This window comes from Sus scrofa, chromosome 4, assembly GCF_054392235.1.
Source record: "Sus scrofa isolate SSC_HxYL_T2T_F1_AM1 chromosome 4, Sscrofa_HxYL_maternal_Yorkshire_Landrace_v2.0, whole genome shotgun sequence".
Classification (NCBI taxonomy): Eukaryota; Metazoa; Chordata; class Mammalia; order Artiodactyla; family Suidae; genus Sus; species Sus scrofa.
In genome coordinates this window covers 116,346,690-116,372,569 of record NC_139386.1, presented here as the reverse complement: position 1 = coordinate 116,372,569, position 25,880 = coordinate 116,346,690, and the positions used below count along the sequence as shown (strand labels likewise).

The 25,880-nt window shown below is 38.6% G+C and overlaps 1 protein-coding gene across 6 annotated transcripts in view; it reads left to right on the top strand.

Moving 5' to 3' along the window:
* GPSM2 (G protein signaling modulator 2) overlaps positions 1-25,880 on the top strand; it is a 63,258-nt gene that overhangs the window by 11,502 nt on the left and 25,876 nt on the right. For 3 of the 6 annotated variants that reach the window (XR_014844592.1, XM_021090098.2, XM_021090096.2), the window contains exons 2-10: positions 2,993-3,295; positions 13,424-13,645; positions 14,026-14,161; positions 14,495-14,637; positions 15,674-15,797; positions 16,196-16,311; positions 18,985-19,140; positions 20,290-20,398; positions 21,269-21,398. Coding sequence is in view for 4 of the 6 variants with exons in the window: in XM_021090098.2 (XP_020945757.2) it covers positions 3,240-3,295; positions 13,424-13,645; positions 14,026-14,161; positions 14,495-14,637; positions 15,674-15,797; positions 16,196-16,311; positions 18,985-19,140; positions 20,290-20,398; positions 21,269-21,398 (1,192 nt within the window). In the remaining 2 variants the exon portion in view is untranslated. The remainder of the gene's footprint in view (positions 1-2,992; positions 3,296-13,423; positions 13,646-14,025; positions 14,162-14,494; positions 14,638-15,673; positions 15,798-16,195; positions 16,312-18,984; positions 19,141-20,289; positions 20,399-21,268; positions 21,399-25,880) is intronic. The other 3 variants (XR_014844593.1, XM_021090099.2, XM_021090097.2) reach the window with 1 other exon arrangement.

The following is a 25,880-nucleotide window of genomic DNA, read 5'->3' as shown; positions in this document are numbered from 1 at the left end:
TTCCTATGAGCTGAGGCATAGGTCGCAGATGTGGCTCAGATCTGGCGTTGCTGTGGCTGTGATGTAGGCTGACACTGAAGCTCTGGTTTGACCCCTGGCCTGGGAACCTTCACATGCTACAGGTGTGGCCCTAAAAAAAAAAAAAAAAATTAAAAGTTAAAACACATGTCATAGTGTTACCTCTCCTTGGTACACATGTAGGCAAATGCCCCTAAGACAAAAACTACTAACACTAGATATAATAGGTGATGGGAAAATTCAACATCTATCTCCCAAGTACTTCCTAAAAAAAACTTTATTGGGATATAGTTGGTTTACAATGTTGTATTAGCTTCAGGTTTACAGCAAAGTGAGTCAGTTATACATATATCCATTCTTTTTTCCATATAAACTATTACAGAACATTGAGCAGGCCTCCCTGTGCTATACAGTAGGTCCTTGTCACTGTTTTATATACAGTAGTCTGTTTGTGTTAATCCATCCTCCCAGTTTATCCCTCCTCCTTCCAGTTTCCCCCTTTTTGTCCCCTGAAATCTGTGAGTTCCTTTCTGTTTTATAAATAAGTTCTTTTGTATCACTTTTATTAGAGTCCTTGTATAAGTAATATCATATGATACTTATCTTTGTCTTGCTTCACTTAATATAATAATCTCTAGGTCCATCTGTGTTGCTGCAAATGGCATTATTTTGTTTTTTATGGCTTAGTAATATTCCATTGTACATAAATGCCACTTTTTCCTTATCCATTCTTCTGTTGATGGACATTTAGATTGTTTCCATGCCTGAGCTATTGTAAACAATGCTGCAGTGGACATTGGAATGCATGTATCTTTTTGAATTATGGTTTTCTCTGGATAGATGCTTAGGAGTGGAATTGCTGGGTCATGTGGTAGTTCTATATTTAGTGTTTTAAGGAACCTCCATACTGTTCTCTATTGTGGTTGTACAAGTTTACATTCCCCTCACCAGTGTGGGAGAGTTCCCCTTTCTCTACACTCTCTCCAGCATTTATTGCCAATCTGACTGGTGTGAGGTGATACCTTGTTGCAGTTTAGGTTTGCTTTCTCTAATAATAGGGATGTTGAGCACCATTTCATGGACCTTTTGTCCATCTGTGTGTCTTCTTTGGAGAAATGTCTATTCAGATCTTCTGACCATTTTTTCATTGGGATTTTTTTTATATATATAAATATTCTTGAGATGTTTGTATATTTGGAGATTAATCCCTTGTCAGTTGCTTCATTTGCAAATATTTTCTCCCAGCTGTGGGCTGTTTTTTCTTTTTTTAAATGGTTTTTTTTTGCAGAAGCTTTTTAGTTTAATTAGGTCCCATTTGTTTATTTTTCTTTTTATTTTCAATACTCTAGGAGGTGGATCGAGAAAAGATACTGCTGCAGTTTATGTCAGAGAATGTTCTGCCTGTGTTTTCCTCTAGGAGTTTTATAGTATCCATCCTTATGTTTAGGTCTTCAGTTCATTTTGAGTTTATTTTTGTGCACAGTGTTAGAGAATGTTCTAATTTCATTCTTTCATATGTAGTTGTCCAGTTTTCCCAGCACCACTTGTTGAAGAAACTGTCTTTTTTCCATGGTATATTCTTCCCTCCTTTGTCGTAGATTAGTTGACTGAACTGGTCTTCAGTATGTTTCACCTCTTTATCTATTTATTTATGTCTGAGTAAACTTCAGATATTCTTCTGTTCCACTCATTCTCTCTTTAGTTTATCTACTCTTCTGTTTAACCAGGACATTGAGTTATTAGTTTTAGTGTTCATAGCAGTACTTTGAATAGTGGCCATGGAGTTCCCATTGTGATGCAGCAGAAACGAATCTGACTAGTATCCCTGAGGATGCAGGTTCAATCCCTGCCCTTGCTCAGTGGGTTGGGGAATCCCGAGTTGCTGTGGCTATGGTGTAGGCCTGGCAGCTGTAGCTCTGATCCGACCCCCTAGCCTGGGAACTTTCATATGCCATGGGTGTGGCCCTAAAAGGAAAAAAAAAAAAAAAGTAGTAGCCACAAGAAAATTTTTTTAAAAATGTGATCCAAGTTGCTGATCATCAGCAGAATGATGGGAACTTCTGCATGCTGTAAGAATGGCCAAAAAATCCCCAAGAAAACAGCAGAGTGAGAGAATGAATTTGGTATACAATGGAATGTGGTAACAGCAATAAAATCTACAAGTTGTGCAACAAGTGAGATGAAAATCTCAGAAACACAGTGTTGAGCAAAACCATACAGAACTAAGTAACACATTATTTAAACCTCTGCAGACATTTGTGGCAAAGTTACGAAGACATCAAGGGAATAATGAATACAACCCAGTCCAGGGATCACCTTAGAGGGGAAAGGAACGGGGTGGGTTAGGTTGAGGCACCCAGGAGCCTTCAGAGGCAGGGATCATGTTCTTTATCATAAAGTGATGAGTGGTATAGAACCGTTTGTTTTATCTTTCTACCACACACATATTTCCTAAATTTCTTGTGTACTTATTCAGTGAAAACACTTTAAAAACCTTGACAAGGTTAGACTGGACATTGAGAGCAAATGAATCCAATTATAATCTAATTATCAGCACAAATACCTTCTTTGAAGAAAAACATTTGCAGAGTTTAGAATTGACTTGTTCAAATGAATTGCTGAATTTTCATTTTACTTGTTACTAGCAGTTTCAAAAAGCTTGAAGTATCATAATCTTGATTTTAATTAGTACCATGCATATTCTTTCATATTTGTTTATAGTAGAAAAAATTAGTAAAGTTGTTATATTTCAAATCAATTAGAAATTAAAGTACGGTTCTCAAGTAGATATCATGTATTCACATTCTTATTTAGAAATCCTCTTGACAGTTAAGCCCTCTTCTGTTTTTCTCCCATAATTGGCATGACAGCAGTCTGTGGAGTTAGCTGTGTAATTATGTACAGCTTGGAATTCCTTTTAAGTTATTCTTTGAACATAGGACTTCAAGCAAAACATCTTGTATTCCTTTTGCAGAAATGTTGCTGAAGTGCTGCTGAAAGGGCCAGAGATGCAAGGATTTGGGACACGTTTTGAACCTTTAAGCTGTCTGACATTGACCTCCTTTCATTATTAATAAAGAAGAAGCAGGAGCTTAGGATGTATTAACGCCAACTCATTAGTATACTAACCGGACAATATTCTGCAACAATTCTACATTGTAGAACTGCATTGGCATAAAATGAAATAATTTCATATTATACCCAGCTTATAATATGACTCGATGGAGGAAAATTTGATAAGCATGAGGGAAGACCATTCTTTTCATGTTCGTTACAGGTAAGACTATACTGTTTTCTTAGCGGGTAATTTTTAATATTTAAACATATTTAACTCATATCATTTCAGATTTAAAGTAGAAAATATTTAAACATACTAGCCATAGTTAATATCTCCTTTAAGCAGTCTTTTCTTTTTGTTGTGGTGGTTGTTTTTATATCTGTTCTATAGGAAAATGGTAGTAGATACTACAGTTCTTTATTAATATTCTGTGGAAGAGTTTATGAATAGTTACTTTAAATTTTGTTACTCTTGGAGTTCCCTGGTGGCTCAGTGGGTTAAGGATCTGGCATTGTCACTGTTGTACCTTGGGTTACTGCTGTGATACAGGTTTGATCCTGGGCCTGGGAACTTTAGCACAAACAAACAAAAAAAATGTTTTCTTTTTGCAATTCTTTATATAATGCCAATACAAAAATGAAATATATTTCTACATTTTTGATGGTAGAAGATAGATTTTTAGTGCGGTGGGTTGAATGACTTAGTTTTTGTGTAATAATTTAATGGTGATCTTTTACAAATGAGTTTTTAGGGAGTTCCTGTTGTGGCTCGGCAGTAACGAACCCGATTAGTATCCATGAGGATGAGGGTTCGATCTGTGGCCTCATTCAATGGGTTAAGGATCCGGCATTGCCGTGAGCTATGGTATAGTTTGCAGGCGCAGCTTGGATCCTACGTGGCTGTGGCTATGGCGTAGGCCGGCACCTGCAGCCCCGATTCGACCCCTAACCTGGGAACTTCCGTATGCCATGGGTGAGGCCCTTAAAAAAAAAAAAAAAAAAATGAGCTTTTTAAAAAATGGGTAGTAATGTCCGAGTGGATACTTTCTAAACATGGTAAACTAATAGTTTTAATACTTAGCGGTAAAATATTAATGACATTTCTGATACATTTAGGAACAAAGCAAGAATAATCTGCATCATCATTATTTAACATTAATTTGCTAAGTTCCGGTCATTGTACTAAACTGTAAAATAAACACAAAACAAATATTACAGTGGAAGACACAATTATTAGTAAGGTAATTAGATATTACTAGATTCCTTATTAAAACTGTTATAAGTTAATATTAAATAAACATCAGAACTTACAGCTTTGAATAGTATTCAAAACCCTAATGAGTGATGATGTTTGCTACCAAACTCTAGATGTCTTAACACACGTTCAGGAGGCAGTGAGGAGATGTATATTGTCCTTTGCTTTGGAGATGGCTTGTGTTACGGCATGGTGCCAAGGAAGTTTATATGGGTAAGCTGAGGGCATTTCTATTAAAAATTTAAAAGTTTCAAATAAAAGAAAATGGAAGACATTCAACAAAATTAAAAGGCGTTTTTAATAGAAATGCTCTCACTCTTCCCTCTGGGGCGTAGTTCCATAAACTGGAAGTGAGCTTACATACTTTCTTCCCTTCTCTCTTTGTGTACCCAGTGTGAAGTCTTGCCAGTTTTACCTTCTAAATGTTGCTCAGATTGATCTACCCATCTGGATCTTCTTTACGCCGCTGTGGTTCAGGCCCCCACCATCTTCCCTCCATTCTCTACTCCATCCTCTTGGAATCTGTCTTTTAAGTTTGCCTCTAGAGGACTCAGTCTAAAAACACACATTAAACCTGCTCAATCCCTCTGGTGGCTCCAAGTCACCTAAGGGGCTGAGCCCAGCTTAATGTAGTACCCAAGGTCTTCCACTGTCTCGCCTGCCTCTTTCTGCATCCTTACTTCCTTCCAGTCCTTACGTTGCACTGTGACCTCTGGTTCCCTGAACACGTCTCAGTGCCTTTGCTCCTGCTACACCGTGTGACTTAAATGCCCTTCCCTCTGTCTTGGTTTAGCTAATTCTACTCAATATCTTAAGATTCAGCTCAGAAATAGTCTCTTCTTGGAAACTATTTCTCAATTGTATAGTTTGGCTGTGTGTCCTCTCTGTGCTCACATATCCTGTGCATATCTCTTTTTTTGCACCAACTGGATTAAAATTCGGTGTATCTGTTTCTGCATTTGTGTCCTCCTCCCTTGCCACTCCCTTTTTGGACCATTAGCTCCCTTAGGGCAGCCACAAGGCCTAGCATGGCTCAGAGTCCACATTTGATGGAATGTCTGTTGCACTTCATTGGACGGGAAACCTCAGATGAACCTAGTAAGAGGTTTACCTGTCTTGCTAAATGTTTTTAAGACTACTTTACTTCTTAATACTGTAAGAGCAATAGATAAGGAGGAGTTGTTCCTCTGCTGATAGGAAGGTCTTAGATTCATCCTTTTTCCATCATATAGCATAGGGCAAACACAGCTATACATTTATATAGGAATTTTCTTTTCATCAAAAGAAATTGAGGAGTTCCTGTCATGGCACAGCGGAAATGAATCCAACTAGGAACCATGAGGTTGCAGGTTCAATCCCTGACTTTGCTCAGTGGGTTAAGGATCTGGTGTTGCTGTGAGCTGTGGTGTAGGTTGCAGATGCAATTCAGATCCTGTGTTGCTGTGGCTGTGGTGTAGGCTGGCAGATGTAGCTCTGATTAGATCCCTAGCCTGGGAACCTCCATATGCTGTGGGTGTGGTCCTAAAAAGCAAAAAAAAAAGAAAAAAGAAATTGAAAATTATTTTCAGTAAGACTATATCAGACAAATCTCTGGTTGCATCAGTGCTGTAAAATCTATATTCTATGTCCTGGTTAGATTATTCTATAATTGCAGGTAATAGTTTGCATCCCTTATATTAGGAGTCATGGCCTAGTATAGGATATTTTTCTGTTCTGTAAACACTTAGCATATAATGTTTTATCCATCTGGATCTTCCATTGAGGAGATGCTCTTCTATCCTTGGAGAAGTTTCTGTGGCACAATGAGTTGTGATTTTGAAATGGAATAATTCTTCAGACGCTAAAAAACCTCCTGAGAGATATCTCAATACTTTATGAAAAATCTTGTATTTGTGAAGGTAGAGAGAAATGGAGACTAATAGTAAATTGAGATTTGTTTCTAAACTTTTAACAAGTGGACAGTGGATTTTAAGTCATTATTGTCAATTTTTTAGGTAATGATAATAGTGTTGTGATTATATATATATGTATATATATATTTTTTAAATGACTCCTTATCTTTTAGAGATACATTTGAAAATGTTTGCAAATGAAATTGTATGCTTTCTGGAATATACTTCAAAAGAATTTGAAGTTGGAGAGTGAGAGGGAATGAAATATTGATAGTATACCCTGTGTTGGTAATTATTGATGTTGAAAGATGGACGTATCGAGTTCATCGTACTAGTTTCTCTCATTTTCTGTTTCTTTGAGAAATGTCCTTGTTCATACTTGTTACTGTGAATAATAAACATTTCAGTCCTTTAATGTGAAAATTAGATTATTGCACGTAAGTTGTAAATACAATTTCAGGAGTTCCCATTGTGGCTCAGCAGAAAAAAACCTGACTAGTATTCATGGGGATGCAGATTCGATCCCTGTCCTTGCTCAGTGGGTTGGGGATCTGGTGCTGCCATGAGCTGTGCTGTAGGTCGCAGGTGCGGCTTGGATCTGGCTGTGGCTCTGGTGTAGGCTTGGATCTGGCTGTGGCTCTGGTGTAGGCTGTCAGCTACAGCTCCGATTAAGCCCCTAGCCTGGGAACCTCCATATGCCCCACCTGCGGCCCTAAAAAGCAAAAAAAGAAAAGAAAAAAGAAATACAATTTCAGTGTTGAATTCTTCAGTTTTGCTAGGTAAATATAGTTGTTAACAATATTCTTTCCAAAGAATTACTTGAGGTATTGTGGACGGGTGGAAAGGGCACTGGATTTGGAGACAGAGACAAGATTTCACCTCTCAGTTTTGCCATCCTCTGATCTTAAGCACACCGCTGGGCATCATTTCCCCTTCTATAAAAGACACAGCTCAGGGGGTTGTTTTGAGAATTAAATTTGATATAATATATAGTAGAATCACTTTTAAAACTAAGTTACCGATCAGAATTTAATTTTAAATCAAGATAGTTTTGCACTTTCCCTTTTACCAAGTAAACTGGCATAACTAGATATATGTAGTAAATTGGATGGATGAACGTTGTTTATGGGGACTATGTTTATGGAAAAGAGCCACACCCAGTTAGAACACATAGAAGGTGGGGCTAAGGTATGTAGTGAGAGAGCCACAGGATAGAGCCCAGTGGAGAAGGTGCAGGGCACTCTTGCTTTGATCTTAAGTCCTGAATCCCCATCATTTATTCTTTTTTAATATGTAAGCCCCGCCCCCTTTTTTGCACTTTTCACGGCCACACTTGCAGCATATGAAGGTTCCCAGGAGGCTAGGGGTGTGATCAGAGCTACAGCGCCCAACCTATGCCACAGCCACAGCAGATCTGAGCCATGTCTGCGACCTACACCACAGCTCACAGCAACGCCGGATCCCTAGCCCACCGAGTGAGGCCAGGGATCGAACCCAAAACCTCATGGTTCCTAGTTGGATTCATTTCCATTGCGCCACAACAGGAACTCCAATATGTAAGCCCTTGGAAGGGAGAGACAGGTTTGAACAGAATTGGTTATTACATTTTTTTAAATGATGTAGAGTCAAGATTTTAATCCTATTTTGCTTTCATTGATACACTGTAAACACAAGAAATAAAAAATAAGGAGGTAGAGTAAAAAATCAAGTGTAGAAGAAAAATAAAAAATAATGTAAAATTAAAATAAATTGAAATGATGTGAGTTTGTACAGAAGATGTGGAAGTAAGACTCTGATGTTCAATCTGTTAACAGACATGAAAACATTTCAGTCAAGGATAGTAGTACTATGTTTATTTATAGTTATTAACAATGTACTTTTTTGATTGTATGATTAAATAGGCCATTAGGAAGAATAAGAGAAACTTTGTATGTGGGATATACTTTAATGGAAAGATATTTTCCTGGTTTGTCTTCTACTCTGGGTATGTTCTTTGTTTTCAACCCAACTGGTAAACAAATGAAGTAATTCTAGTCTCTCATAGAGACAAAGAGGATATGAAATTACTTTCTCTGTTACTATTTAATGATCTTCTAAAAAATTTATAAACCAACCTGCCTTGACTATTTTGCAGTTAAATATATTTGAAGTGTTGGAGATTTTGTCAGAATATTGACTTTTTCAATAAAATATACCAGAGCCATAATATATGTCAAAAGAAACTCATAAACTAGAGGGGTTTTTGGTTGTTTTTGTTTTTTTTTTAACTAGATTGTTTTGAGGTTTATTTGGGGGCAATTGTTACAGAAATGACTCTTCTGAGGTAGATTCTCCTATAGGGCAGTCTCATCCCATACACTTCAAGGATTTCAGCAGGATTCTAGTTGGCTGTTTCCAATGAGAATTATGTTAAATACCTTTAAAAAAAAATCTGTATTGCTTATGATTCCATTCAGCCTTACGGCTAAATCTTGTTAGATGCGACGACGTCATTTGGATTGATGGTTCCGTTACAAGGTTGTGTAAGTTTAAATCCAGGTCAGATATCTGTGGCGAAGATATTTATTTGAAGAAGATGCTTCTCTGTGTTACATGTAACTTCCAGTTTTTAATGTCTTACATTGCCCACAAAAAAAATTAATCAGTAGTCAGTCTTTGAAAGAAAGGGTACATTTTATCTGCACAAACCTGAGGATTATAACCTGGGAAACAGTTTTTCAGAAAGCTCTGAGGACTGTTTGCCTGTTAGACAGTTGAGTCAAGGCATATAAGGTTTTAAGACAAAGAATTATATGCTCAATTGACATACTGACAGTTTGCATAGTCCAACAAGTGGATTATTGTGACAGCTTCCAGGATTGAGAAGGGAATGTTAGCTCCCAAGGAGCTACCTTGCTGGCTCCAGGAGGAATTGCCTTTTGGGGGGGAGGGCAAGGAGGCATTCCTGTGTCTTCTAAGAGGATCTAGTTAATGTAGAATCCACATGCACAGTGCACACTAAAGGGGTAGTAGCTCAAATGGCAAAGAAGATTTTATGTTAATTTTGGGGGGGTTCTGCCTTAAATTTTTTTTTTTCTTAATAGCCTTATCTCTATTTTCCTGGCCAGCAGCCTAATCGTCCTGAACTGATGGTTCTTTGTGTGAGTGTCTCTCTCCCTCTCCTCAGTGAAGTCATATGCTGTTGTCAGTGTCCATTGTATGGTGGTGTGTACTTTTTTTAACCAATACTCTGTCGATGGGCATTTAAGTTGTAGTTTTTTGTTGCTGTGAACATCCTTTTATATATATCCTTTTGGATTTGTGTATATATGGTTTTTTTTTTTTTTTTTTTTTGTCTTTTTGCCATTTCTTGAGCCGCTCCCGCAGCACATGGAGGTTCCCAGGCTAGGGGTCGAATCAGAGCTGTAGCTGCCGGCCTACACCAGAGCCACAGCAACTCAGGATCCGAGCCGTGTCTGCAACCTACACCACAGCTCACGGCAATGCCGGATCCTTAACCCACTGAGCAAGGCCAGGGATCACACCTGCAATCTCATGATTCCTGGTCCTGTTCGTTAACCACTGAGCCACGACGGGAACTCCCTGTGTGTATATAGCTTTAAGATAAATTCCTAGCCATGAAATTGCTCGCGCTCTCTCTCTCTCTCTCTCTCTCTCTCTCTATATATATATATATATATATTTACACAATTGGTATCATGCTTAAATTAGAAATTTGTTAATTAAAAAAGTACTGTATTTTATATGTAAAAATATCTTTTCCAATTTTTTTTCCCTGTGGTAATTCTTAGAAGTTCAGTAGCTTCAGTATTTAGACAAATAAAGACAACAAGTTCAGGTACCTTTTCTAGCCAAAGAACCCTTTAATAAAACCACATTTTTACATATTAAGCTTTTGCTGACTCATTTGTCTTCACACATGGAATACACCAGTAACCTCATGAAACCTTAAGCAAAAACAATCTTTTTCTTTTATGAAATATCTCATATTCAAAAATACAGTTCTAAAGGACAGTTTTCACTTATGAAAGACAAAAATAGGCCTTATTAGGAGTTCCCTTGTGGTGCCCTGGGTTAAGGATGCCATGTTGTCACTGCAGCAGCTTTGGTCGCTGCTGTGGCTCAGATTTGATCCCTGGCCCAGGAACTTCCTCATGCCATAGGCGTGACAGAAAAAAAGAGGGGGAGCTTTATTAATTTGAAATGACCTATAACAAAAAACAAATTTAAGGTATCTGATAAACTGATTTATTTTTCCATATGCTTTAGATCCCCCCCAGCATCTCATTGACTTGGTCTTATGTTGAAGCAAAATGTTAAAAAGAGGTTAACTTGCTTATTTTACCTGTATCCATAAAGTAAGGGGAAAGTGACTAGTCTGCGAACAAACAGTAGCCTTTGGCTAAATCACTTGAATTGTTTAAAAAAAAAAAAAAAAGATACTTCAACGTAAACTTAAAAATTGCCTGTCAGAGATGACTACTCATATCTGCTTATTCTGCACCAGAAGTCTGTTTTGAATCTTTGTAATCGTGTCTGTTAATCTTAGTCCAGACTTTTCTTTTAGCTTCATCTGATTTATTTTGCAGTTTTACAATTCCTTTTTTTTTTTTTTTTTTAGGTTTCTCTGCCTCTTTTTTTCTTAATAATTTTTATTTTTTCCATTATAGCTGATTAGTTGGTTTAGTGTTCTGTCAGTTTTCTGTTGTACAGCAAGGTGACCCCAGGCACACATACATGTTTACATTCTTTTTCTCACATTATCATGCCCCATCATAAGTGACTAGATATAGTTCCCAGTGCTGTACAGCAGGCTTTCATTGCTTATCCATTCCAGAGGCAATAGTTTGCATCTATTAACCCCAAACTGCCAATCCATCCCACTCCCTCCCCCTCCCCCTTGGCAACCACTTTCTATTTTAATTTGTTACTCCAAGGAACCTTGAAGTTTTAGAGGCTAAAAGACAGCACCTGAACAAGTTTATTAATTGACCTGCTGCTTAAAAATAAGCGGGGGGTGGGGGGAGGGTCCTATTGCGGCTCAGTGGAAACAAACCTGACTGGTATCCAAGAGGATGCAGGTTCGATCCCTGGTTTTGCTCAGTGGGTTAAGGGTCCATTGTTGCTGTGAGCAGTGGAGTAGGTCGCAGACATAGCTCGATCCCGAGTTGCTGCAGCTGTGGTGTAGGCTGGCAGCTGCAGCTCCGACTCATCCTCTAGCCTGGGAACCTCCGTATGCCTTGGGTGCAGCCCTAAAAGAAAGAAAGAAAGAAAGAAAAATACAAAAGTATAATCATCTTTGAAGAGTTTAGAGTGAGTGGTGGTTTAATTCATATTGCCTATGAATTAAAACCGTGGCTTGTACACCGGAATTACCTGGGGGCTTTTAAACAATGCTGAGGGCAGACCTCATATCCACGGGAGTGGGACTCAGCATTGAGAGTTTTAAAAATTGCTCTGTGTGAGCTCTGCTATTGTGCAACCAGCATCAAGAGCTACCACTCTGGTAGAGTTGCTCAAAGCTAATTCTGTCTAGTAAGGAGTCATTTAGTGCTACTCCAAAAATTAAAATGCTTGCTGAGTTAACTCAGCCTTCTAAAGGATGATGGATTACCAACGGTGGTAGTAGATAAGGTAATTTTACTAGCTTTTTAATTTTATTAGTTACATTTTTATTTTAAGTACATTATAAAATAAACATAAGTATCACATCAAACTGACATTTCATGAATACTGCTTCAGATGAAGCTAGGTTTTTTTAATAGCATGTGCGAATTTAAAAGAATTCACCAAACTATAGAGACATTTAAATGAGTGATTATATAGTACATAGACATGGCAGAAATCATGAAAATGTTGAAGAAGCACAACAGCAACTTTGGCAAAGGATACCTACTACAGCTTAGGATTAGAAACCAAAGTATTGGTGCTTTTTCTCCTAGATATATTTATAGTAAAATAATTTTTCTGGCTCTTAAGGTTCAAACTTTGAGCACTATGAGAATTACAATTTCTGTAAATCTTCAAATCATTGCTTGCTAACATGAAGTTTCTTGACACTTGGGGGTCTCAAAGAAGTGTGCCTTGTGCATCAGAATATTTTTTTCCTCTGTCTTTCTAAAATATAGGTGATCCTGTGGTGGTAAGAAGAGGAAGGTGTGTGTGTTATGTATGTGTGTGTGTTAGAAGACTGAGTGTGTGCGCATGTACAGACACAAGAGTCTGAGATAGAGATGTGTGGTAGGAGGGGTTGATGTACTGGTTGCATAGATCACCTGGATACCTGGATAGAGAAGAGTATTAGTTATGGGACTTCACCTACCACAGGTCCCTATTCTCCCCAATTCTCAGGAGGTCAGTAAGTCTGCCATGACAAAGAATCATTTAGGAAACACTGCTTTAGGTTCTCTCATTGGTAAAGTAGGTTGCTCTGGTTGGGCCAATTAAAATGAGCTCTCTTGATGAAAAATTAATCAGTGGATCTAAGAAAGAAATGGAAAATTTTATTCAAGCCCAACCGAGTGTTCTAACCCAGGAACTGCTCTCAGAAAGCTCTGGGAATTGTTCTGACCACTTGAGGTCAAAGCACAGTTATAGAAGTTTTTGAAACAGAGGGCCATCCATTAGGTGACATAAGAGTGACATCTGACACAATCCATCCCTACACATGCAGAGCAAATAGCACAGGATTAAGAAGGAAAGTTCTCTCCTAAGGAGTTGTGACCCTTGGTGACATTAAGAAGGAATGTTGGTAACTGCAATGTATACATCTAAGGATGACCTGACCCCCTTGCTGTACAGTGGGAAAATAATAATAAAAAAAAAAAAAAAAAAGAAGGAACGTTGTCTCCTAAGGAGGTCTGGTTAACTCAGATACCCAACATGCTAAAGGGGCGGAAGGAGGCCCTTTAAATTTTTCCTATCTTGCCATAAAATAAATTTTATTTCATTAGCTCCATATAGAGATATTTAGCTATCCTGTACAAAAGACCTTTTTGGTTCAGAGGCATTTGATGACGCAAATTAGCTTTTGCTGTAAATAGTAGTTTTTATCAATAATATATATATATATACTTCAATTATAGAGGCAGCTATTCTAAGCAAGAGTAGCCATAGTTCACATTTAAATTATTTTCTGGAAGTTAAGAACACTGTGGTGCAGTTGCAATGTTATAAATGTTTGTCTTATATAATTTTATAGAATGGAAGCTTCTTGCCTAGAACTGGCCTTGGAAGGGGAGCGTCTGTGCAAATCAGGAGACTGCCGTGCTGGTGTGTCATTCTTTGAAGCTGCAGTTCAAGTTGGAACTGAAGACCTAAAAACCCTTAGTGCTATTTACAGCCAGCTGGGCAATGCTTATTTCTATTTGCATGATTATGCCAAAGCATTAGAATACCATCATCATGATTTAACTCTTGCGAGGTAATTAATGTCAGCTTTTTCATACTCTTTCTCCCTAAATTAACTGTCACTTTAAAAGACACTTTCATTCAATTAAAAAAAAAAAAAAGCTAACAATGCATTTTGTGAGTTCTGATTCATTGGCATTGCATTATAAAACTAATCTTTGGGCTGAACAGTTTAATTAAAAGCAGATCACTAGTGAAATGACCCTAAAGTTTAATTAAATGAATGCAAATTAAATTTAAATATAGAAATGTAAGTTTAAAATTTTTGTTTAAAGTAGGTTTCAAGGCTAATGGGTCTCTCTTACTTTTAGCATGTCATTTGTTCTCTAGGGAAAACTGGATTCTGGCTGGTTAATATCTTCACACACTGTTTTCTTTTCTTCTTTTCCTCAGGACTATTGGAGACCGGTTGGGGGAAGCCAAAGCTAGTGGCAATCTGGGAAACACCTTAAAGGTTCTTGGGAATTTTGATGAAGCGGTGGTTTGTTGTCAGAGACACTTAGATATTTCCAGAGAGCTAAATGACAAGGTAATGAGGCAGCATTAGATGGTAGGCCAGAAAGTTTCATTGAAATTGCTTTGCGTTTCAGTCCCATTTAATCATTCTGTAGTTTATCTAAAAGTTAATGCCAGAAAGAAAGTATTTGTAGAAAAATGGAAGAAAAAGAGATGTAATAAAAATTTTTTGAGATGAGAAAAAGGAAATAGTGACAAGTCCTTTCACAGGTCGTATGGATGGCTAATGTAAACATTTCTTTCTCTTGACCGTCAAATCAAGGATATTATAAATAAATATATGTGATAAGCATTATAATACCTGGCCTCTGGGTTCAAAATGTAAACTACTCATATCTTCATCTAGGTAGGAGAAGCAAGAGCACTTTACAATCTTGGAAATGTGTATCATGCCAAAGGGAAAAGCTTTGGCTGCCCTGGTCCTCAGGACGTAGGAGACTTTCCAGAAGAAGTCAGAAACGCTCTGCAGGCGGCGGTGGATTATTATGAGTGAGTAGCACTGATGCAGCCATGTGGTCCACCCAAGCCAGTAGTTAAGTTTTTAAGTCTGGCAAGGGCTGTAAAGTATGGACTAGCAAGTAAACCATCAAAATGTTTTCAAAATGTTACAATGTTATATTAGTAGCAAACCCCTTCTTCTGCAGGAAAACTTTAAACTGCAGACCAGCGCCACTTAGTGGTACAAATGAGAAATATCACTGGTTAGTCTCAGTTAATTAAGACTAAGTTTCATCTTTTATCTATACAATTTCGTAAGACTTCTTAGCTATAGGGGTCTAATGACATTAACACTGTCCTGGACTCTGGGCAGAAACCTACACATATGCACATATATTTTCTTTCTTTTTCTTTTCTTTTTTTTTTTTTTTGTCTTTTTAGGGCTGCATCTGCAACATATGGAGATTCCCAGGCTAGGGGTCTAATTGGAGCTGTAGCCGCTAGCCTACGCCAGAGCCACAGCAATGTCAGATCCAAGCTGCATCTGCGACCTATGCCACAGCTCACAACAATGCCGGATCCTTAACCCTCTGAGCGAGGTCAGGGATCGAACCTGTGTTTTCATGGATGCTAGTTAGATTTGTTTTTGCTGAGCCATGACGGGAATTCCACAATTATTCCACTTTAGTAACTGAATTTAGTTCCAGAAAGACTTCTGACCATTTACAGATGAACTCTACCCAAAGAATAAAGGTGCAACAGAAATTGACATAACATTGTAAATCAGCTGTATCTTTAAAACATGGTACATTATGGCTGTAAGCTTATTTAAATTTTTTTTTCCTGATACAAAGTGTTAGATTTGGGAGTTCCTGCTGTGGCACAGTGGGTTCATGATCCAACTTGTCTCTGTGGGTTAAGGATCCGGTGTTGCTGCACCTGTGATGTAGATTTTGGCAACCTGACCTGGGAACTTCCACATGCTGCAGATGCAGCCAAAGCAGGAAAAACAAAAGTTTTATATTTGTAAGTAAGATCAATCAGTGTTTTTCTCAAATGTATTTTTTCTCACTTTGTTATCATGTAGGGAAAACCTATCACTGGTGACTGCTTTGGGTGACCGAGCAGCCCAAGGACGTGCCTTTGGAAATCTTGGAAACACACATTACCTCCTTGGCAACTTCCGGGATGCAGTTATAGCTCATGAGCAGGTACAGTACAGGGCTTTGGAGCCAGGTCATTTTCTCCATCAGAATTTTGGAGTTCCCGTCGTGGTGCAGTGGTTAACGAATCCGACTAGGAACCATGAGGTTGCGGGTTCGGTCCCTGCCCTTGCTCAGTGGGTTAACGATCCGGCGTTGCCGTGAGCTGTGGTGTAGGTTGCAGACGCGGCTCGGATCCTGCGTTGCTGAGGCTCTGGCGTAGGCCGGAGGCTACAGCTCCGATTCAACCCCTAGCCTGGGAACCTCCATATGCCGCGGGAGCGGCCCAAGAAATAGCAAAAAAGACAAAAAAAAAAAAAAAAGAATTTTGAACCATGATTAGATTATTCTTTAGTTTTTTGTGTATTTTCTTAATAGTTATATCTAATTAAAATTTTCTGTTTCAGCGTCTCCTTATTGCAAAAGAATTTGGAGATAAAGCAGCTGAAAGAAGAGCCTATAGCAACCTTGGAAATGCGTATATATTTCTTGGTGAATTTGAAACTGCCTCTGAATACTACAAGTTAGTCAAACATTTCTGTAGATAAATGTAAAATGACTAGTTATGCAATCCACCCGGCAAATCATAGGCTTTAGGTTTAAAGCCTTCTTGCTGCATATGAGCAGCAGGACCTTGGACTTTCTGAGTCCTGGTTTTCTCAGCTGTAACAGAAGATACCCATACTTCACTTTGGGGATTGTTGTGAGGGTTGGATGAAAGAATATATTAAGCACTTATTTAGCATAGTACCTGGTACACAGTGCTTAGTACATATTGCTGTACCTAAAATTTAATAGCAGCGGTATGGCCTCTTTACGTTTTAATTAATTTTTATCTTTAATTGTTTTAAAATGAGATTCTAAACTTTTAAAGTTTTATAAACTTGTTTAGCATATGTGCTGTGTGTATTTATATCCAACCCCCCTCCAATTATAGTTTGGGTAAGAAAGTTTCCACCAGTGATCACTGAATTTTCCCCATCATCCTACCATCATATCGAGTTCTTCTGCCACCTTCTCTGCCCATGTTTGCTCCTTGCAACAAGCTGAGTTAGCACTCCCAGCTTCTTGGCAGGCAGGGTCTTTCTAACCTGTCAGTAGATGGGAAAAGTACATGATAGCCAAGTTGAGACTGCTTCATATTGCCTGCTCTGTGCTTTCTAGGTTGTTCAGTTTTCCCTAATTACCAGGAATTGAAGGCTTTTACAGACCTTAGACAAAAGCCAGTTTGACTGAACCAAAGACACAGTGACTGATTTATATTTTGTGGTTTAAAAAAATCCAATGTGAGAGAGTTCTGAAAAGTTTATCATCTAAACAAAGGTAAAATTGCTTTAGGTCCGTCTAACTAGAATGTCATCCCATCCTTCAACTAATGGTTGATACTCGTTGGTTGGCTAGTTAGATGTGAAGTATCCTTTTAAATAAAATACATCACTGTACAAAGAGTATATAATTTTAAAAATAAAAACCAAAAGACATAGAACAGAAATAAATGATGTATTAAATACTGAAAAGTTCTCTGATAGAGTGCATGGTGGCTGTTTGGCTAAAGAAGCATGAGTATAAAGTAAGGAACCTTACTTACGCCTGCCCCACACACCCACAGGCAAGACAGGCCCCAGAACTTTACACGTATTCCAAAAATGCTGGTTAAAGATATTTTGGAACTCTTCTTTGGAATTGTTTTAAGGGCCACGCAAGAAGACTCTGTTACATTATAGATCTGTATCCTTTAGGATAGAAAACAGTAGTTTGGTAAACCTACTTTAGTAACTGAATTTGGTTCTAGAAAGACTTCTGACGATTTAGAGATTAACTCTACTCAGAGAATAATGGTACGGCAGAAATTGACATAACATTGCAAATGAGCTATAATTTTTTTAAAGATTAAAAAAAAAAAAGAATAATGGTGTGCCAGAACAGGATCTGAAGCAGTCCCAAAAGTCTTCCAAAAATGTTTGAGAGGACAGACAATGTTAGAGTAAGTGTGTGGCCTCCCAAGGTGACAGCTTTGAAGGTATCATCATTAAATATATAACTTCAGGATTGTTTGCCTTAAAAAAACTGTCACATTCTTACATGCTTACTTTTTCATATAGTTATAAATGCTATGAAATACTTAGCAGAAATTATCAGAAAGAGTTGTTTAAATTATAGGATCCAAAAGCATCTGTAGATTTAAATTCTGAAGGTAATAATAGTAACAAAACATATTAACATTTACTAGCATCTCCTGTGAGCAAGATGCTATTCTAAGTACATTATATATGCTCATTCTTTTAATCCTCACAAAACACTGTGAGGTGTTTTCCCAATTTCTAGTGCATAGAGGGGTTGAGTGACTTGCCCCACTCGCAGAGCTCGTGACCAACAAAGTTGGGATTTGAACGCTGATAGTCTAGCTCGAGGGTCCATGCCGTTAACTGCCACACTAGCTTCTCATTGATGAGTCCATTGAGGTGGAATTTGGTTACTCTTTAAATGTGGTATTTAATATCCTTCATGAATCAGTAACTATGTGTAAAAATTTTAACTAAGTATTTTCAATTTTGACAAAATATAAAGACAATAGTTAGAAAAGAGAGGTTATGTGGGAAAAGGTCACTTTATGTTATACTACAACAAGGAAAGCTTTTTTTTAATGTTAAAAATACTATGTTAGGAGTGCCTGTTGTGGCGCAGCAGAAATGAATCTGACTAGGAACCATGAGGTTGCAGGTTCAATCCCTAGCCTTGCTCAGTGGGTTAAGGATCCGGTGTTGCCGTGAGCTGTGGTGTAAGTCAAAGACGCGGCTCGGATCTGGCTTTGCTGTGGCTGTGGCGTAGGCTGGCAGCTATAGCTCCAATTAGACCGCTAGCCTGGGAACCTCCAGATGCCACAAATGCGGCCCTAAAAAGACAAAACAACAACAACAACAAAAAACTATGTTACTCTTTAGAAGCACTTGATCTCACAATCAGTCTTCTTTTCTCTGGGGAATTAATTGGTCTCATTTATTTTAAAAGTCTGGATTTGCTTTTTGAGTTTCCAGGACATCTTTTCATTTTATCCTGAAGTAATGGAGGAAGTGTGGGATATTAGGCTGTAAAACAGAATTACTTTAAAGGCAGGAGGAAAAGTGAGTTTTATTTTATGATTATTATAGCCAAAAATAAAAATGATCATTGTATAAGAATCAATTTCTTCTTTCAGAAAGACACTACTGTTGGCTCGACAGCTCAAAGACAGAGCTGTAGAAGCACAGGCTTGTTATAGTCTTGGGAACACACATACTTTACTTCAGGACTATGAAAAGGCCATTGACTATCATCTGAAGCACTTGGTAATCGCCCAGGAGCTAAATGATAGGTAAGTTATACACCTTTTTACTGTAGACATGATGAAATATAGATGTATTTTTGAGTCTCTGTAATTTTTCCTTTGCCTTTTTCTTTGTTTTGTTTGTTCCCTTTGTGTTCTTTTTAATTCCTTTTTAAAGAATCTCTTCCAGGGACCTCTTCTGTATGTTATTGTTTGAAGGGCTTGCATATTAGAGGATTAGACTGGTTCATATAACCTTGAACCAGGATCAGTAAATAGGTCACCAACTCAGTTGCCTGCAGAGGTCCTCCTCATTAGGTCAGTGTAGAAATGGTGCTGAAATTAGATATTAGGCCCAGCGTTAAGCTATTCAACTCCAGCTAAGTGTTGCTGGCAGGAATGAGGATCCCGTTATGTCCAAAGCCTCCTTTTTTCAAGAGAAGCTGGAAGTTCTGAGCTGAGTTTTTCTTATATAATCTTCTAATTTTTAAATATTAATGGTTAGGTTTTTTTTTTTTTTTTTTTTTTTTTTTAAACTGTGTGAAAAAAACAGAATATCTGTGGAGGACTTTAGTCTGTGATGTTTGCTTCAGTAGGGGAGGTTCTTATCTCAGTATGAAGAACTTGTCTATGCAGTTACTCAAAATGAAGTGTGCTACCTCAGGTGGTATTGAGGTCTCCCTTCTCATGGTATTCAAACACAGACTGCAGGATTACTTGCTAAGGCTGTCCTAGAAAGAAAATGAGGTAGTTGAACTGCAAGACCTATCCCTGAAACTTTATTTATAATACACTGCATGTTTAAAAAGGATGTTTTCTGGAGTTCCCATTGTGGCCTATTGGTAATGGACCTGATTAGTATCCATGGAGACACGGGTTTGATCCCTGGCCTCGCTCAGTGGGTTAAGCATCCAGTGTTGCTGTAAGCTGTGGTATCCCACACGCATGTACCTCAGATCCCACATTGCTGTTGCTCTGGTGTGGGCCGGCAGCCCCAGCCCCAGCTCGGATTCAACCCCTAGCCTGGGAACTTCCATATACCTTAGGTGCAGTCCTCAAAAGACAAAAAAAAAAAAAGACCAAATAAATCCAAAGTGTTGTTTATACCTTTAATTCTTTAATTATTACTAGATAGATTTTATTCTTTACACAGACCTCCTTTCAAATAACTGCATGTTAACTTGAATTATTTTGTAGAATTGGTGAAGGAAGAGCATGTTGGAGCTTAGGAAATGCATACACAGCTCTAGGAAATCATGATCAAGCAATGCATTTTGCAGAAAAGCACTTGGAAATTTCAAGAGAGGTACAAAGCTAAAAACTTGTAACCTGTGCTATTAATGATTCACAAATCTGCAGCCCTTTTATTTCTCTAGAATGCTCCTCTATGGCTAAGTAATACATTTAATTAGATATTGTTCTCTTGGCATAAGAACTGCACAGAGCATTTGGAGATACAGGCCAGAGGTGTTAGCACTGGCCTTGCTGTAGGCAGACGGGCAGGTAAGACTGAGTGTGGAGAAATGGGAGGATGACGGTTGTGTGCCTGCGCTGTCCCCCCATCTCTCCGTGCAGAAGCAGGTGGTCTGAAAGGCAGAACATGGCTTTTGGAATCAAGGACTGGTCCCTGGTATGCTTCTGCCACTTGCTGGCTATTTGAACCTGGAAATCTTTTCTGAGCCTCATTTATCTCATTTGTAAAATGCAAATAATAATATCTGCTTTGCAAATTGTTGTAAGGATTAAAGTATATAAAAGTCCCTACTAGGGTAAACGTATGGGAAAGTAAATGTCTGGTGCTGGCTTAATAAATACTGTTACTACAGTATGGAAATACAGTATTCTAAGGAAGTTTTATTCATGTGATGCCAAGTTAATGTGTCACAGAATAACCTACATTATTATTTAATGTGATCACAGAGCAATATAATATTTAGAGAAGTGCAGAATTGATAGAATATAATTATCTGTCGTACTGCCATATTTTAGAAACTTTCCTTTTCTTTCTTCTTTAAAATAGTATGAATGAAAAACCACTCCATTTGTAGGATTATAATCCTAAAATGACTATTTTCATTTCTCAGTATCTTCTTCCAGTTTTAATATCACAACATTTTCAACTAATCTTCACCATTCTTTAAATACTATTTTAAAATATAAATGCCTGTGGTTGTAGGTTGGAGATAAAAGTGGTGAACTAACAGCACGACTGAATCTCTCAGATCTTCAAATGGTTCTTGGTTTGAGCTACAGCACAAACAATTCAGTAATGTCTGAAAATATTGAAATTGATAACAGTTTGCATGGTGAGTATTAGGTCTTCAAAACTCCATTTCTTTATTCTCAAGATTTGCATGTCTCTAACTGGGAAAAAAAAAAATCCCTAAAAAAGAAAAAAAGTGAGAATTTTTATTGTGGCTCAGTGAGTTAAGAACCTGACTAATATCCATGAGGATGTGGGTTTGAACCCTGGTCTCACTCAGTGGGTTAAGGATCTGGCGTTGCTGCAATCTGTGGCATAGGTCACAGATGCAGCTCAGGTTTGGCAATGCTGTGGCTGTGGCTGGCAGCTGCAGCTCCCATTCGACCCCTAGCCCAGTAACTTCCATATGCTGCAGGTGCGGCCCTAAAAAGAAAAAAAAAAAAAGGAACACATTTTTGAATACCATCTATATATAGCTCTCTGTGAGACCCATTTTAAAGATCTAGCCTAGGCTTAGAAAATTCTCATTCTGGAGTTCCCGTAGTGGTGCAATGGTTAATGAATCCAACTAGGAACCATGAGGTTGTGGGTTCGATCCCTGCCCTTGCTCAGTGGGTTAACGATCGGTGTTGCCATGAGCTGTGGTGTAGGTCGCAGACACCACTTGGATCCCGCGTTGCTGTGGCTCTGGCATAGGCTGGCAGTTACAGCTCCAATTAGACCCTAGCCTGGGAACCTCCATATGCCAAGGGTACGGCCCTAAAAAGACAAAAAAAAAAAAAAAAAAAATCTCATTCTGCTGGGAGTCTAGGAAAAAATTCTCATTCTACCGTACAGCACAGAGATCTACATCCAGCCTCTTGGGATAGACCATGATGGAGATAATGTTAGAAAGGGAATGTATATATATGTATGACTGGGTCACTTTGCTGTACAGCAGAGATTGACACAACATTAAATCAACTATACTTAAAAAAAAAACAAAAAAAACTAGGAGTTCCCGCTGTGGCACAATGGGATTGGTGGCCTCTTGGGAGCACTGGGATGCAGGTTCGATCCCTGGCCCAGCACAGTGGGTTAAGGATTTGACATTTCCGCAGGTACAGCTTTTATAGAGACTGGGGATCAGACATGATCCCTGGCCTAGGAACTCTGTATGCTGCAGGGCAGCCAAAAAAGAAAAAAAAAATACCTATATTTAAAAACAAATTCTCTGTGAAAAAAAATTACTGACACAGACAGATGTTTTGAACTTGCAAGTCAGTGAAAAATTTAGCTTTTTTCTTTCCAATTTCCTTCTCTAAACCCATACAGACAAAAGAAGGAAAACAAATTAGTGGCTAGTATCTCATTAAGACTTTGAAAGAGTATTTAGCTGAAAAATGACACTTTAATATAAACAGGGTAATAAACTGGACTGTATGCTTTGTAATTGAATAATGGGCTAAAATGTTTTCCTGTGTTCAGTTTTCAAATAGGTTGTGCTGTGATAGCTCTTGTATTTTTAACAAATTATCACTTGTCTTCATGGACCACTCTGGCTATAGCCCTATTCCTTTGTTCCTTTTTATAGGAAAATTTGAAAATAAAATCACCGTTCATTTTCCTTACTGCCTCACCTCCCATTCTGTGTTCAACCCACTGGACTCTGGCTCTTACCCCATCATGACACTAAAACCTTTACAAGGTCACCAGAGAACTTCATTCTACCATTGATCAGTTGTTGTTTTTTTTAATTTTTTAATTTTTGTCTTTTTAGGGCCACACCTGCGGCATATGGCGGTTCCCAGGCTAGGGGTCCAGTAGGAGCTACAGCTCCACATACGCCACAGCCACAACAATGCCAGATCCAAGTTGCGTCTGTGACCTACACCACAGCTTATGGCAACACTGGATCCTTAACCTGCTGAGCAAGGCCAGGGATCGAACCTGTGTCCTCATGGATGCTAGTCAGATTCGTTTCCACTGAGCCACGATGGGAACTCCACATTGGTCACAGTTTTAGATGGCAGCTTATTTGGTTTCTTAGCCGTGTATCTTACAGCTGGTCACTCCCTCCTCAAAATTTGCTCGCTTGGCCTACAGGATTTGTCCTCTTTTTCTGGTTTGCCTCCACCTCTAGCCACTCCGTCTTCATTCCTCTCTCATCCTCATCTTTCCCTTCTTGACATTTGCAGGGCCGGGGTTCAGTTACTGGTCGCTTCTTCCTTCCTTCTCTCTTTCTCTATTTTCTGTCCATCCGTATCCTTCATTCCCTTCTGATTTTATCCTTTTTTCTCTTATCCTACACTCTAGAGATCATGTTTCTAGTAGAACTTTCTGTGAGGATGGAAATCTTTTCTATCTGTTATCCAGTATAATGGCCTCTAGTCATATGTGGCTGTTGAGCATTTGAAATGTGGCTAGTGCAAAAGAGGTGAATTTTTAAATATTGTTTAACTTTAATTAGTTAAAGTTTTAAAAGCCACATGTGGCTAGTAGCTACTGTTTCAGACAGCACAACTAGATGATTTCATTCAGTTGGTTGGTTTTCACATTCATATTTCCAATCATAATTTCTGTCTGGAGTCAGAGATTCATATATTTAACATTTCCATTTGAATATCTAATCGGCCTCTAAACCTGAACATGTCCACAGTGGACCTCTTGTTTTTTCTCCCTAAACACGTTCATCATCCAGTCTGCCCTGTCTCAAGAAATGATACCACCACTCACACGAGTGTTTAGGCCAAAAACCTCAAGGTTCCCTTTCCTCTACTCACTCCTAAATCCAACCTTTCAGAAATCCTCTCTTCAGAATAGATCCCTAATCTCTCTTCAGTGTCCACTGCAACAATCTTCATACAAGCTGTCAGCATCTCCCAGGAGAGCACAAGCCTCCAACTGTTTCTCACTCTTGATCCCTCACAGAGCAGCCAGAGTGCTCTTTTCAAATGTAAATCATGTCATGTCATTTCTCTCCTCAAAACCCTCCAGTAACTTCCCATCGTACCCAGAACCAAATCCTCAGTCCTCGCCAAGGTTAAATGGCCCCGCGTCATCTGCACCCAGGCTACTTCAACACCATGTCCTACCGCTGGCCCCATGCCCAGTTTGGCTCCATAAAGACAGGTGGTTTTGTTCTCATATGTTCACTGCTGTATCCCCACGGCCAGGAAAAGCCTATGGCCAAAGGAACTGCAAGAAAACTTAGGTATTTCTGGTGTTGGCTGGGGGCAGAGAAAAGACATCTCCCATAAGAACCTGAGTTCATATGCCTGTCTACATACTGGTTTAGAATTTGATTTATTATGCATGTACAGTAAGAAAGCCCAATTCATTAAAGTGTTTTTTGGTTAAAAATGCTCCTAGTGGAAGATCAGATGTTTTCTGGAGAAGAGCCATCCTTGATTCCGGTCTATAAAAGCTCAAAACAACAACAGAATTATCAAACACCTAAAGAAATAAGTCAACATGACTAAGAAAATAAAAGCAAAGTTATATCACCAAGATTTCAAGCATTAGAATTATCAAAAATAGAATTTAGTAGTCCCCGTTGTGGTGCAGTGGTTAACAAACCCGACTAGTATCCATGAGGACACAGGTTTGATCCCTGACCTCGCTCAGTGGGTTAAGGATCCAGAGTTGCTGTGACCTGTGGTGTAGGCCACAGACTCGGCTCAGATCCCATGTTGCTGTGACTGTGGTGTAGGCTGGCAGCTACAGCCCCAATTTGACTCCTAGCTTGGGAACCTCCTTATACCACAGGAGTGGCCCTAAAAAGAAAAAAGACCAAAAAAAATATTACAATAACTATGATTAAATGTTCACAGGAATAATAGAATTGAAACAAAGGAGTAACAAAAATGATCAGGCAGATCTGAAAAATATAACAATAGTTAACAATTATTGGGTGCTTACTGTGTACCCAGGCAGTGATTTAAGTGCTTTACTTGTTTTAACTACCTTAATCCTAACAACTTTAGGAGGTTAGTTTCTGTTACCCTTAATTACAGATGGGGAAATGGAGGCAGGAGAGGTTAAGTACATTTCCCAGGGTTACCTATGGGAAGTTAAACCTAGTCATTCTGGCTCAGGGTGTATGTCTTATCTGACATTTATATCTTTTTCCTTTTTTCCTTGCTTTTTAGGGCTGCAAATGCAGCATATAGAAGTTCCCAGGATAGGGGTTGAATCAGAGCTGCAGCTGCTAACCTATGCCACAGCAACATGGGAGCCGAGCTGCATCTGGGACCTACACCACAGCTCACAGCAACCTACACTATAACTCATAGCAGCAATGGATTCTTAACCCATTGAGCAAGGCTGGGGGGATCAAACTCAAGTCCTCATGGATACTAGCTGAGTTTGTTACTGCTGCACCACCGTAGAAACTCCACAAAAATGATGTATCTTTTAAAATTATAGTTGAGCTACAATATTAGTTTCAGGTATATGACAACAGTGATTTAAAATTTTTATAGATTACATTCCATATAAAATTATTATAGGAGTTCCTGTCGTGGCTCAGAGGTTAACGAATCTGACTAGGAACCATGAGGTTGTGGGTTCAGTCCCTGGCCTTGCTCAGTGGGTTAAGGATCCA